At 48.3% G+C, this 13,810-nt stretch overlaps 1 protein-coding gene across 11 annotated transcripts in view; it reads right to left on the reverse strand.

Annotated features, from left to right (window-relative positions):
• Positions 1-13,810, reverse strand: part of ARHGEF9 (Cdc42 guanine nucleotide exchange factor 9) — a 189,483-nt gene that overhangs the window by 4,979 nt on the left and 170,694 nt on the right. For 7 of the 11 annotated variants that reach the window (XM_061445824.1, XM_061445828.1, XM_061445829.1 and 4 more), the window contains 2 exons: positions 13,489-13,557; positions 3,857-4,016 (listed from right to left, as the gene is read on the reverse strand). In XM_061445824.1, coding sequence (XP_061301808.1) covers positions 3,857-4,016; positions 13,489-13,557 — 229 coding nt within the window. Of the gene's footprint in view, positions 1-89; positions 1,454-3,856; positions 4,017-11,571; positions 11,634-13,488; positions 13,558-13,810 lie in introns of those variants that run through there. The other 4 variants (XM_061445825.1, XR_009741937.1, XM_061445827.1 and 1 more) reach the window with 4 other exon arrangements.

Consider the following 13,810-nt stretch of genomic DNA (forward strand, 5'->3'; position numbering starts at 1 on the left):
AGTGTCTTAGCGGCTGCTCTGCCGGAGCCCCCCCAGCCTGCAGGAAACGGGAGCCCGCTCTGAGGGAAATGATTTAAAATGCCTTCAGATGCCTTTTCACTTCTTTTTATTTAATTCCATAAATATTTTCATAAGGCTCAGTGTCTTTACAACACTTCTTTAAACACTTTTTCTTTTGTTTTATACACACAACTTTGACACTTGTTTGACGGGGTCAAACAGTCCAATAGAAACAAAATAATAAAACTGGCAAGTGCGGATCAGCTGCGTTACCAAAATCCTTTTTTTTTTCTTTTTTTTTTTAAATATTTTTTGCTCTTACTGATAAAACCCCAAAAGCACTAAAATATCAGGTATTTGGCTTCAAACTAGAATTTTAAAAACCTTTTTTTTTTATATATATTTTTTTTGTGTTAAATTCTCTGCTACGAGTCCCTGTCGTCAATAGTGCCTTGAAACTCCTACAGCCTCTTCTGTTCTTCTTAAGGAAAAATAAGCTTGGTGATGCCATGCAGAACTTACAATAGCTACTAAATATACATGTTCCCTGAAATGTAGCTGCAATGAAAAGATGACAGAGCATAAAGAGAACAAAACCAGAAACCCAAAGCACCACAGTGTACTATCAATAACATTGCAGGGGACGGCCAGTGACCATCCAGAAACTGAAACAGATTTCAAATATATTTCTCTATGTAGTATTTTCTATTTACAACTGTTAGATGCACCTAGGTTGGTTCTCGTTTGAGCTTTTTGGAGAGGGTGGGGAGGCGGAAGGCTTGAATTTAGATCCTCTGTTCTAGTGTCTAGGTCAAGGGGTAATGCATGTCATTTACCTAGGGAAGAGGGTATTTTTATTCTTTATATATATATATAGATTCAGCCAGAGAAATACCGTAAACATGTAAGTTTGTTACAGCTCTCGTTTCTGCACATGGAATGGTAAGTGGGTTCCTCCTGTCTGGCATTGAAATCAAAGTCTCTATCGGATGCTCAGTCAAAATCACCCCAAATCTGCGTCTGCGCTGCTCCCGCGCACACGAGCAGCCCGACCCTGCTCCCTATGGGGAGGCCACAGCAGGCAGTGACAGTGGGACCCAGTGCTGGTTCTTCTTTGTGACAATGCTCCATCTCTTGCAGCACCGTGGCAATTTATGGAGGGGAAGAGCTTTCTTGCACGCCATTGCCTGAGAGCCAAGCCCCTCTTCCCTCTGGAACAAAGGCCCGCATGTGCTTTGCCTGCCGCCGGCCTCGGCAAGCACGAGCAATGCGAGTTTGGTTTGGCTTTCCAGTTAAGAAAGAAGCTGCGAGTCCAACAAGTGGCCTTGTCAGATCAAGCGAGTCTTGATTTATGATGCAAATAATGGTGTGGCGGTGGTGTTTCGTTTTTCCTAGTGCTGAATATTTAGGAAGCATCTTCTCATAAAAATTATGGATGTCTCATTCTCACTCTCTGAGGCACAAAACAGTAAATGAACAGGCTTAACTAATGTGCTTGTTACTTTTTTTTTCCCCCTAAGCAATTAAAAAGGCAAAAGGAATAAGTGAAATTTTCATCACGTTGACAACAGCTTGTAATCATCTCTCTCTTTCTCTCTCTCTCTGCGCATCTCTCCAGCCACTCAGAAATAGTACATTTAACTCCTGAGAACCCACCTCATCCGTGCCTTTAAATACCCTTCCTCTCAATGAAACCAAGTAAGATTTGCTATATATTCAATATCCAAACCTCACCTTCAAAATGCAGAGATACAAAAGAGCACAAAAATAACTTCTGATATAAAATTGGGTTGCTTCCTACTTGCGATTCCCTTCCCACTGGCACAGAGGGGCTGCTCTTCCTCTCCCAAACACTAACCTGCCTTTGCTGTTTCTCCAGTTTCTAGATGACTAAAAACTGCAAGAGAGATTAGTTCTGCACTTAAAATAAACCCCATAGCCACTGCCTTGGAATATGCCCAGAAATAAAACAGGCTCCATGGAAATAATGAAATCACCTCTGCTCTTCCCATTCACTTGTACTAGGGGAGAAAAAGCCTCTAGCTCCATGCATGGCCTGGGGTGCTTCTGTGGTGTACCGGGTTCAAAAGAAAACGGTACATTCTGTGATCAATCACTTCATCCCACATTCCAAAGGAGCTTGCAGAACAGCTCTGCAAAGGTTTTAGCTTCCTCTTCTAAATCTGGTTAAACAGACTCATTTGCCCTAGGAGAAAAAAATCACCCTAGTGCACAAGGATTTTGTTTTACAAGCTCAAACGCAAGCTTTGCGCTTGCAAACAAACATACTTAAGGCTGAAATTGTAGGAAGTGTCTTTGAGAACAGAGCTATGAACCTCCAAAGGGAGAAAAAGAGAGAAAGGGACCTGGAGAGTTCAGCTAATCCCTCCAGAGCCACCGACAGGGATACACCTCTGCTGAGCCACCGATGGGGTTAGATTGAACTGATCTCTGATTTAGATTAGGCCACGTAATCATGGGCATTGGCTAAACCTTGCTAAACTCCTCAGGTCACATCCATCTCTTTCCTGAAAGGCAGTTCTCAACTCGGCATCAGTAAATACTTCCAATGACTCGGGCAATGATCCTTCCGCTGCCAGGTCACTGCTGGCAGCTCGGGGTTTAGGTCAGTGCCCAAGCAAAGCCAGGGATCTCGTATGCAACAGAGGGGAGCAGGCAATGAGTGCAGCCATAGTCCTCCTCACTGGTGGGATCACTGCTCCTGGAAATGGCAATCAGGGGTTCATTAACACTAATTAATGTGGGCGAGACTGTGGCCAACAGGATGGGACCTTAGTTCCTGAAGAAAGAAAGAAAACTGGCCATTTGCTAGAGCCCAATAGCCAATTTTCCTCAGCTGGATGGAGGGCGTGAAGCCATCAGTTGTTCAGCTTTTATCTTTGCAGGGAAAACAAAGATAGCAGTGGGCTTTTCAGAGTGTCAGCTTAAAAAGAAAACAAATCAAACCCCACAGAAAGGAAGCTGAATGCAAAAGAAATCAACAAAAGCCCCTGATATTCTTTTCTCAGTCTTGCTCCGAGTGTGACCAGATCACACTGAATCGAGAAAAAGAGAGTGCTTAAAACGAGTGCAAAAACTCACTGAGGAAAACCCATCTCTCGCTTCCTAAAGAGCTGAAACCCTTTCTGCTGGTTTTCACCTGCCACAACACAACAGTTAAAGCCAGAGAAATACTGCGCAGCAGAGCATGGTGCACAAGGGAGCACATCCAGACAGGCACGAGGCAGACCAGAGGATGCAGGACAGGACGGGGAGCGGGTCGATGCTCATCGCTGAAATGGCAACTCCGGGGACAGCCAAGGAAGGGACGGAGAGGGAGGGAGAGGGAGCGGAGACCTCCCGGCACTCCAAAAACCAAACAACCCCCCATAAATAAAATCAAATGAAATATACACCAATGTAGTCCATGAGGAACTTCCATGAGGAATTCACACAAGCGAGAAAGCATTCTGGGATGCCAGTGACGACTCGGATGGAAATGAAGGAGAGAAAAAGAAACAAAACAAAGTAAGATGTCCAACCAATGGAGTAAAATAAAACAGGTCACATGGTCAGAAATCATTGGTGCTTCCTAGTATCTAGTAGCAGACTGCTTCCCAAAAACAACAAAAAAAGTTTTTGGTCCTTCTATATATATACATATATGTATACATATTATTATTTTTAAAACGGGGGTACATATATATATATGTATATATATTTAGTTGCAACAGTGCTTCTCCGAAAAAAGGTCCATCTATAAATATAATTTTATTTATTTTTATTTTTTAAGTTTTAGTTCTTTTAAGTTAAAATTCTCCATCTCTCTAGGTATTATTTTTTGAATGGTGTTAACCTGCTGAAGTTTTGCCAGAATGGTGCCTGGCTGCGTCTGGGTTCGGTGAACTCGAAGACCTGGGACTGGGATATGCCATCTGTCACCATGTATTGTCCCTGATTTAATGGATCCTGGGGTGGTGGGTAGGCTGGAGGAACCGACTTGGAGTAGCTCACACCTGCATCGATGATTGGGGGGAAAAAGAAACAGATCAGTCAAAGTGCAATTGGGTCAGTAGTCTTTCTTCGTCATGCTATCGCTTCTTATCGCTTAATAACAGGGTCCCAAACACCAGGGAGACGTGCTAGAGACAGCAAACCTACAGAGGAAGGCAGCGGCTGCCTCAAGCTCAGCTCGGAGGTTTCCTACACTAGACCATGTGTTGAAGGCTTGGAAAAGTCCGTTACTTTTGTATTTCTGCCCTCATGGAAAAGTCCTGTGTGACATAAGGAGGCCCAGACCCAGCCAAGCCACATGCAGCATCAGTCTGGTCAGACAATCGCATCCTTCACCCCGCTCACATCTAACACTGGCTGTTTCCAAGCGTGACTTTACCCTCCCACCCTGCCGTGCTTCCAGAGTGGTTCTGTCCCAACCAGTCACCCTCAGGAGCACCCAGCACTGGTTCCTGCTCCAGGATGGAGCGGAGCTGCTTTGGAGGGAGTACTGTCCTGCAGGGCCTGCGCCGCCCAGCGCTGTCTGCCTACACAAAGGGCAACTCGCTGTTCCCTGTAGGAGTTTGTAGGACTTTTCCATAGGGTTAGCTTTAAATTTCCCAGTTTGGGTTCAGCCAAAACTGGCTGGAACACAGAAAAGGCTGATTCTGCTCAATCCGAACTGGCAAGCCTACTCTTCCAGGTTCTAGACACGCAATTCCCACATCTGTGCGGCACAGCTCCTGCACAGGAAGGGGGAAAAGGGGAGCTTCAGCAAGCTGGGACCTACACACCCTGCTGTAAAGGATGGTGTAGAAAGGGTGGCTCTGGGTGAATGGAGCAGAAGGGGTGCATGTCACCACCAGTGTAGACTACAGGGAACAGCATTACAGCTACTTCTGTATTCCCTTCCCACAGCACCACTGATGAGGGAGAATCCCTCCTTCAGCCTCAGGGCAGCGTGATGGGCTGGAACCACAACTCCAGAGGAGGGAGGAGCAGGGCTCTGGAGCAGTTGCTGTAAGCTCTGGCCATCTCTGGATCCCCTCTGCCGCACGCAGAACTGCTCTTCCTTCTGCGGGGAGGGCAGCCCCGGCGGCGTGGCGCGTGGAGGCTTCCCAGGGCCATCGCCAGGCCATGGCCTCCCCTGGCTTTAGCCACCGAGCAGATCAGTGTCCTTCCTCATCTGGAAAGCGGGATGGCATCACCCACCTACCTCACACGAGGGTTGTGAAGCTAAATTAATTAATGATTGTAAAACACTTTGAGATCCTCGGCTGGGAAGGTGCTAGAGAAGGCAAAATACGGTGATTAGCACCCAGGTACCACAGCAACGTGTGTCAAAGAAATGCGACTCTTTGCATTCAGTTCATGGTTCCTGCCCACACACAGACACATGCTTCAGGGGACCAGCCCGGCACGGGGAGGCTGCACACAGTCGGGTACTTACAGACAAGGGAAAAAGCCTCACAAAGTGCACTCATGGAGCTCACTGGACAACTTCTATAGCTTATTGCATTCTAATTCAGGATCTCTTTTGCATACGAAGCTGAGGCTTTAGTTTGGGTGTAGGAAAGAGGATGAATACGCTTCCTCTGCTATAGAATTTACCAGTCAAGGGTTGTTAAGTCCTCAAAAGGTTCAGGGCAAATGGAGACACCATCCTGACTATGTCTAACTGATTTCTCCTTCACAGCAAATACCATCAAATCATGCAGCTCTGTCCACTGCAGGGAGCAGCCAAGATCTTCCCTTACACTGGACAGAAACAGTTCCACGATTCATACCTATCAACCTTTAACAAACTCACCACAGTTAGTACTTCAAACTCATTTGACAAGCACAACCTGGAGATGTTCTGTGGTTGTGTCTGCATGCTGGAGTAGGGTTACTGATCAACAAGCTTTCTCCTCTGTCTTTCCCAAGCTCCTCTCTCCCACAGGAAGCCTGCAGAGCAGAATGCAGCCCCAGAGCCCTTGTGTCAAACGTGGACAGGGTCAGTTCTAGGATACCTGACGCAGCTTCTACAGCAGCCTCATTGACAGGCCCCAGCTGTCAAATTTATCACCCTCTGTGACTTAAGCCAGCGACATTCCATAAGGGCAGAGCACGGGCTTGAGCTCATCCCTGCCCTACCACTTCCATCCCTTCTTCTACCACTGTCATGCTCCAGGGCACCTTGCTGGAAGGCAGGTCAGCGTGTGGACAGAGTCTGTTCTGGAGGGCAAACTCCAGCCCTGAACCTGTACAAGAGCACACACATTCTCCTGGAGGCCACCAGCCTTTAGTGCCTTGACCACTTTTCCCAGCAGAGACTGGTGAGGAACTTTAGGATCTATAGGAATTACTTCAAAGGCAATAGTAAGTCCTTGTGCCACCAAGATTACTAACCACACAAGACTACTAACCACAGAAGAGCTGTGAATCTAAAGCTGCTGCTAAGGGACACAGAGCAATTGTTCCTAGCTTTGGAGGACTAAACGCACACTGCTTTAATGACACAGCCCAAAGTCTTTTGCATCCTGTGGCTGCAGAGTAGCCACCAGCCTTGTGATGCACCAGTGGAGCTCTTTACTGTCTCTAAACCAATTTGTGGAGGTGAACTGATGTATTCTAATCATGATGGAGAAATGCTAATAAATCTGGATCAGCAAAATGTTATGCAAACCTAAAGAAGTAGAGAAAGGAGAGTCTGGCTAAGGTCCACTGCCACCGCAAAGAACGCAATCCATACCCTGTCTTCTCCAAAAGAGAACAAGGCAGATTCCCCTGGCCAGATCACCAGCAACCCCTCCTGTTCTCTCCCAAAACAGCCTTTTTGGTCCAGACTCCTAAAGAAATGTCTGCCCACTGGGCCATTGGCATTAACATCTGAGCTGGACCCACATCCCGAGCTTCTGCGTGGTTCTACACGAGCGAGTAGCTGAGGGTTTGTGCATATTTATCATACCCATCCTATTTGTCAAGTGCCTCCCTGGCCTCAGCGACCCAAACCGTGGCTCCCAGTGGTGTGCAATGCCAAGGTGCTTGTGGGCATGCAGAGAGATACGTTTGTGCTCTGGCAAGTAAGGCGGAGAATTCTATAGGATACATCTTCCTATGAAACTGGGATACAGCACTTAGTAATAGCTTCAGGTGCCCCAAGAATGGCTTTTCTGGGGGGACATACCCACATTCTAGACAAAGTGCAACACAGGAATGGGGTGGGGGGAATTCGCCTAATCCACACATCTTCAAATCCCAAGAAACAGCAGCTCTGGGAAGAAGCATGGCAGGTATTTTGCTGTTCTGCTCTGGAGCCTTTTGCTCCCTCATCAGAACTCGGGGCTGTGGTGCAAAGTTGTCTCTCTAGGGACTAGTTTTAATATGCAAAGCCATAACTCCAGTGGAATTCCAGCAAAGCTCTTTTCCAATGCTGCTGTGGGCTGCTTGGGGAACAGCATTCGAAGTGCCAAGGGGAAGGATCGATAGAGAAGCAATAATTTCTAGGCACGGCTGCCACTGCCTTCCCAAGGCCTCGGAAAGACCAGCCTTGGAGCTCCTTCTGCTGGCTCCTGCCTAACTCTGCACTGACAGATCCTTCAGCAGGGTGGGGCTGTGGAACTGTTCATAATGAGAACAAGAAAACTCCAGGGTTTATAATTTGGTGCGACAGAAGTGAGAGATGCTGCGCTGTCAGTTCAGTCATTGTGGCTTTTAGCACTGGGCAACGTCACCAGAAACCTTCCCGATCTCTCAGCTCGGAGGAAGACAATTGCCAGGATTTAAAACTCTCTTTTTCCCTTCCAGGTCTTTTATCTGAGGTTACCACATGACTCCAGTAGCACTGGGAGCTTTGGGAGCACGCTATGAACACACAGGCAGTCCACATGGACACGTGCAGACAGACCCAGGCAGGACACAGCGGGACACACGGTAACACTGCACCTTTCCAGGGTCACTACGCAACATACACAGAACACACTCAGAGTTCCCTATATATAACCACGGGAACTCGCCTTACAACCTGCTTACTCCACCCTCAACCTTTAAGACTTTAGCTTATACTTGATCAGGAGCTATTTATTTCATAGGCTTTTCTTCCACTGAGCTGTCTAGATACCAGTGCTGTCATTAGCCAGAGCTGAGTGGGAGCAATTGGATCTCAACACCTGCTTTCTCTGGAGGTGCCGGTAGGAAGGGAAGCAGCACTGTGCTCTGAGCCTCCATCTGCCTCTGAGCCCAACAGCACCTAAGACAACTCGCATCCTTCAGGAGCCATGCTCAGAAACCCCATAAATGCCCTTTCCTCCTGAATATCCCAACCCATACACAATACGGGGTAGCCGGGACCATTCCTCAGGGACACTAATTGTTGTACTCCTGCAATAGCAACAAGTTTCGGTTACAGAAATCAGCAGTAATGACTGAGCGGGTACAGCCCTTCAGCACATTTCAACAGAGGATCTCAAAGCACCTCACCGCTGGTCACTGGGCTGCCGCTCTGTTCCCAGGCAGCAAACTGTGCTGGCTCTGATCTTAGTTCTGCTCCCTGACTGCAGGCCTTGTTTGTGCAGCACGAGGTGGGGTGGCAGCGGGTGGACAGGAGACAGCTTGAGAAACGCAGCACAGGAGAACAACTAATCTTGTGTCCCGGCTCCTCCACAGCCAGGCACAGGAGCCACAAACACTGAGGTAACTCGACCTTCCTGAGCCTATTTATCAAGTCTGTTCCTGCAGCCTGATGTCATTAGCCCGAACATTGAGATAATGATCCCTCCTGTGATAAGCAAAAGCTAAGTGAGGCAAGATGAATAAATGATACCAGGGCTTTATCAATCACATCCAGGTGAGAACTAATGTATCCCATCTCCTCCAGCACCATGCACTGACAGCAAAGATCATGCTGTGCTGGTTCCACTGACAGAAGAGATCAATTCATCCATGGCTGCCCTGGGATGCAGCCTCTCACCTCAAACACCTCCCCAAGATAAAAGTGCAGGAGGACCTGGGCTGACAAACTTGGCTCTTCCAACGAGGGCCAGTGGAAAACTGAAGAGGCCCATTTCACACCCTGCCACCAAACTCTCTCAGTGCCCCTTGTCCAGTCACTGGTACCATCCTTGGGGGTCTCCCAGACAAGAACTTATTCATGATTTGCCCTAGCCTGCAGTGTATCTGACTGGATCCCAGATGATACTACAGGCTCTACTTGGGATACTAACGCCTTGAGTGAGAAGCCATCTACCTATGAGATACCACCAGTGAGACTAGTGCCTGTGGGCCCAAAGCTTTCACCTGCACTGCTCTGTGTCAAAGGGAAGTGCCCCAGATTATCTGAACATGCAACTGCCCCCCTGTTTTAAAGTGGTTAGTCCCTGTGTTGCTCAGTCTCTTTCGATCTCCACGAGGCTATGCCTACATGTGGGAAAGGGATGGGGAAACTGTCAGAGCCACATCAATCTGGTTAGCAAGGAAGATGCAATAAATAGGCTTCAGCACTCAGGAGAATGACGGGAAGCACCTACACACTCCATTTACCTGCTAAGACCTGCCCTGGCCAGCTGGCTGGAGCCAGCACAAGTACACTAACACTCATCTCATTGGCCTCTGCAGCCTTGCTGGGGCAGAGCTTGCAGTGCAGAGCGTGAGATGTCAGAGAAAAGCTGCTGGGTGTTTGGGTCAGGGCTTTATGACAGCTCACTGTGAGCTCAAGTGATCAGAAAGGAAGAAATCAGCAGGAAAATGCAGTGATTCAGAGGGTGGTTTACTGCAGGCCAAAGCATTTGTGCTGGCTGATGAGTTAACCCCTGCTGGGTTTGCATAGCTGACTGTTCACAGGCAGATTTAAGGACAGCAAACCTCTAAGCTGAGGGCTGGGGGTGATGGTGACTGAATGTGTGAGTCCCAGACCACGAGGCTAAAGACTTGTCTGGACTGAGGGCATCCGCTTTGGTGAAGCTGTGGCACAGTGCACAGGAGAACAGAGAAGGCAAGAAGGAGCTGGCTCATGGTGAAGGGCTGGAGAGGTCTCCTGGGGTGGGGAACCCTGCCACCTACCACTAGGGTCACTTCTTCACATTTTCCAAGAGGAAATGTTAGTGACAAGCCGTGCTTTCAGAACAGGGTCTGATTCCTGGCACTGGAGCCTCCACCCCCTGACACCCCTGGCTGTCACTTACAGGGGCTCTGGGGTTATTGTTTCTGCACGCCAAGACAAATACATTCCTCTGTTTCTTTCCTCTCTCTAGGAGACACCACACTGAGTTCTGTTCCGTTACCACACCGACACTGAGAGGAGCTAAAGGGCAGTAACCAAGAGGCAACATCCGGAACAACCAGTGCAGAAAGAAAACACCCACAACCACCAGCCCGTCTCTATCTGCTGGTGAGGTGCAGAGCCAGCACTACCCCTTTACTTTGTATCTAATGGACTTAAAGCCAAAAATTGGTTTAATGCTGTCTTAAGGCACCTGCTCTAATATCATTACATTTTGCCCAATCCAATAAGGAGTGCAAATCCTTCTATAGTGCTGAAACTTCACCTTGTGCATCATTATATTGCTCTGGAGGAGAGCCTGGTGCTGCACAGGCCTGAGCATAAGGAGAGGCTGCCTGTGCCCCACAGAGGACCCTCTAGACCTGCTCTAGTGGAAGGTGTCCCTGCCCAGGACAGAGGCTTGGAATGGGATGAGCTTTAAGGACCCTTCCAGCCCAGACCAGCTTGGGATTCTGTGATTTGGGATCAAAACTTCTCAACACGCTGAGAGCTGTGTTCCCTCTTAACTACCTGGATAGTTCCTGTGATTTACAGAGCAGAGTTCTAAGGTTTCTTCCCTGCTATAAGCTGATCTCTCCCCTCTCCCTCGCCTGCTGCAGCTCTGGTAGTTCACTCGCTTCCTTTCCAAGCACATACCAGGCAGCTCCTGAGCGATCCTTCTGGGAGCTGTGGTACAACAGCACATGAAATCAGCAGCAGTTTATACTATTCGAAAACTGTTTTTCTGCTTCACCTCCAACAAAGTTGATTGCATTTTCCGTTTCACCTCCTTCACAGCTTTTCTCTCCTCCTTAAGTACTCTGTGACAGGGAAATTACCATGGCTTCCCGTATAAGAGGTGGAGGGAACAACTGAGATAATGTAAAAACAGGGCTGTAACAGGGATCCCTGGACACGGAGCAGGGCTCTCGCCACATCAGGTTGAGCTGTTGAGCTGTCAAGCCCTGCTGTAGCCAGAGACCCTCCTGCAAAGTCCATGAATCTAAATGAATAAATAGGTCCACTGAACACAGAGGGAGTATCCCTACTCCTAAAGGGCTTCACTGCTCTCCAGGTATATCTGATGCTCCAACTTAAAGCCCCTTCCAACACTACCGTCCTGCTGCTGGAGGCTGTGTGGCGAGGGCAAAGGCAGCGACCTCCTGGAACAGGCTCAGCCATCAGCCTGCTCCCACCCCATGGCTGCACCTCAGCCTCAACAGCAACCCCAAGGGCCTGCCAAGATCCTTGGCAAAAAGCTGTTGGCAGCGGAAGTAACATGGATAGTGAGATTCAAACCCTCAGTCACTAAAAGCCAACCCTGAGGAATTTCCTCCTACCTCCCTCTTCTGAGCAACGCCACCAGCTCCCTTGCTCCGCAGCCTCGTGCCTCAATCTGGGTCTGGGTTCAAGACAAACCATAGGGTAAGAAAACTGAGTTTTCAGCAACACATTCAGTGCCTGTACTTTAATTAATGTGAGACCAGGCCATGATCACCACAGCGTAGGACAACAGAGCTACTAATTTAATGACCCTGTTGGTTTTCAGATTTCACATTGTACATAAACCCACCCGGTTTCCCTTCCCTCGGTGCTTGGGCTCTGACTGAACTTGTCTGACTTGAGGTTTTAATCTCATGAAAAGAACTGCCAGTGTTACAGCATAAGCTCGTTCTTCATAAAGGAAATGCTGACTGATGTTATAGGAGCTAATTAATTTTATAGCCAGAGAAGTCTATAACAGCCCCTCCTTTTCATCTCAGAGAGAAAGAGAGAGAAAGAGAAAGAGAGAAAACGAGAGCAATTGCTGTGCAAGACATAAGTACAGTTGGGCATATTGTGCTTGTCAGGATGCAAGTCCAGTGATTGAAGTACTGGTAGGCATGCTCAGGCACCTCTGAACCATGTCCCTTAATGACTGAACAGTACAATTATTAGTTAATACCTTAATAGTATACTTAATTGACAGCAAATAATAATGTAATCTGGTTTCGTCACCATGCACATCGCACTCTCTGTTTTCCAGCTGCCACCAGGCCCGTGGCTGCTGCCGTGCTGAGGGGTGAGCACACAAGTGGTGAGGGGTGAACCTGCAAACCCAAGTTTGTGCCCACGCCTTCTCCAGCCCCAGGTCCCTGAGCACTGCCCGACACTGTCCCTGTGCCCGTCTGCACGCTCTGAGCTCAGGGAATCTGGCCAGGAGAGTTTCCAGGGGACACCTCAGAACACAACACAGGAAGTCAGTAGAGAGAAGACTCATGACAATGGAGAGACACAGCAAACCAAGGAGGTCACAGTTGGCCTAGCAAACCACTACTGGATCAGCAAAGCCAGTAGACAACAACAAGGCGAGGCAGAAAGCAAAGAGCTCCTTTGACTCCTGCAAAAACCAACCCAGTGCCTGGACAGAGCAGGGACAACTCTGCCTGAAACTGCCTATAGCCAAGAAGTGATGAGCTGGCTCAAAACCCATTTGCAGGCCTAGGTGTGCCATGAGACTTTGGTAATGAACTGATGTGTCTACAACTTCATGAAGCTTTGGACAACCTGAAAAATGACCCCCCTGACTTCCCCTCTGTATTTTAGCATTCCAGACCCTGTAGCTGCAAGTTATTGTCAGAGATCATGAACACTGGCTGTTTCACTGGTTGAGACTGTGTGGTATCCAGCATGGCATTTATTAGTTGGCTGTAGCCTGCCTGGGTGGGAAGGTGAATCTGACATTAAAGAGATAAAGCCTTTACTGAGAAACTTTATTTCCTAGTGCTGATGCTATTGTGCTGTTCTTAAAAAGTTACAGGTAGCCCCAGGAAACACGAGTTTCCCCTTCCAAAAGCAGGACAGGGGTAGATCCCTCACCTTCTCCAGTGTTTTAGCCATCCTTCTTTCCCTGCTAATGGGAGGCTTTGGGAATTAGCAGAACCCCTACACATCTCCACACTCATTCCCATTGCAGCCTGAGAGAAACAACCGAGAGAGATTTCTGCCCCCAGGGACAGCTTCTGGACACCAGACTGGAGACACAAGATCAAATTCATCTCTGGTGCAATCCCACTGGCTTCAGCCACATCAGACCAGAGATGAATTTGGTCCACAGATACATTAAGAAAGGATACAAAGCACAAACGGTGTTTGATATATAAAAAGAGAGAACGGGGAGGGGGAAGTTCAGGGGGACGCTGGCTCCTAACCCAGCAGGACTCAGCCCAGCCCGCTCCACCCTCACATCACCAGGCAGGGTGCGTGTTGCCGGTTACCTTTTTGCTTACTGACTTTCTTTACTGTCATTGCCGCTTGCCGCTTTTGATTCTCAGAAATCTCAAAGCCTGGAAGAGGGAACACGGCAAACACAATTCAGAAGGTTGCTCATAAAGCCCCTGTCCTTTGGGGAGGGGAGGAAAGGATCTGCACTCTTTGGCAAACACACAATGCCCAGGGAGGCCAAGCAGCCCCCCCAGACCTGCGTGCACGGGGAGGTATTTGTCTGAACAGCAAATCTTCCTTGCAGGGACAGGCCTCTTTCTAACCTCACTGGTGCAGGGGCTGTGTGAAAAGTAAGATGAGACCCATTATTATTTA

The sequence above is a fragment of the Pezoporus flaviventris genome, unplaced genomic scaffold, assembly GCF_033815535.1.
Source record: "Pezoporus flaviventris isolate CSIRO_AGI_PZ_B2104156 unplaced genomic scaffold, CSIRO_AGI_Pfla_v1 ptg000005l, whole genome shotgun sequence".
In the NCBI taxonomy this organism is placed as follows: Eukaryota; Metazoa; Chordata; class Aves; order Psittaciformes; family Psittacidae; genus Pezoporus; species Pezoporus flaviventris.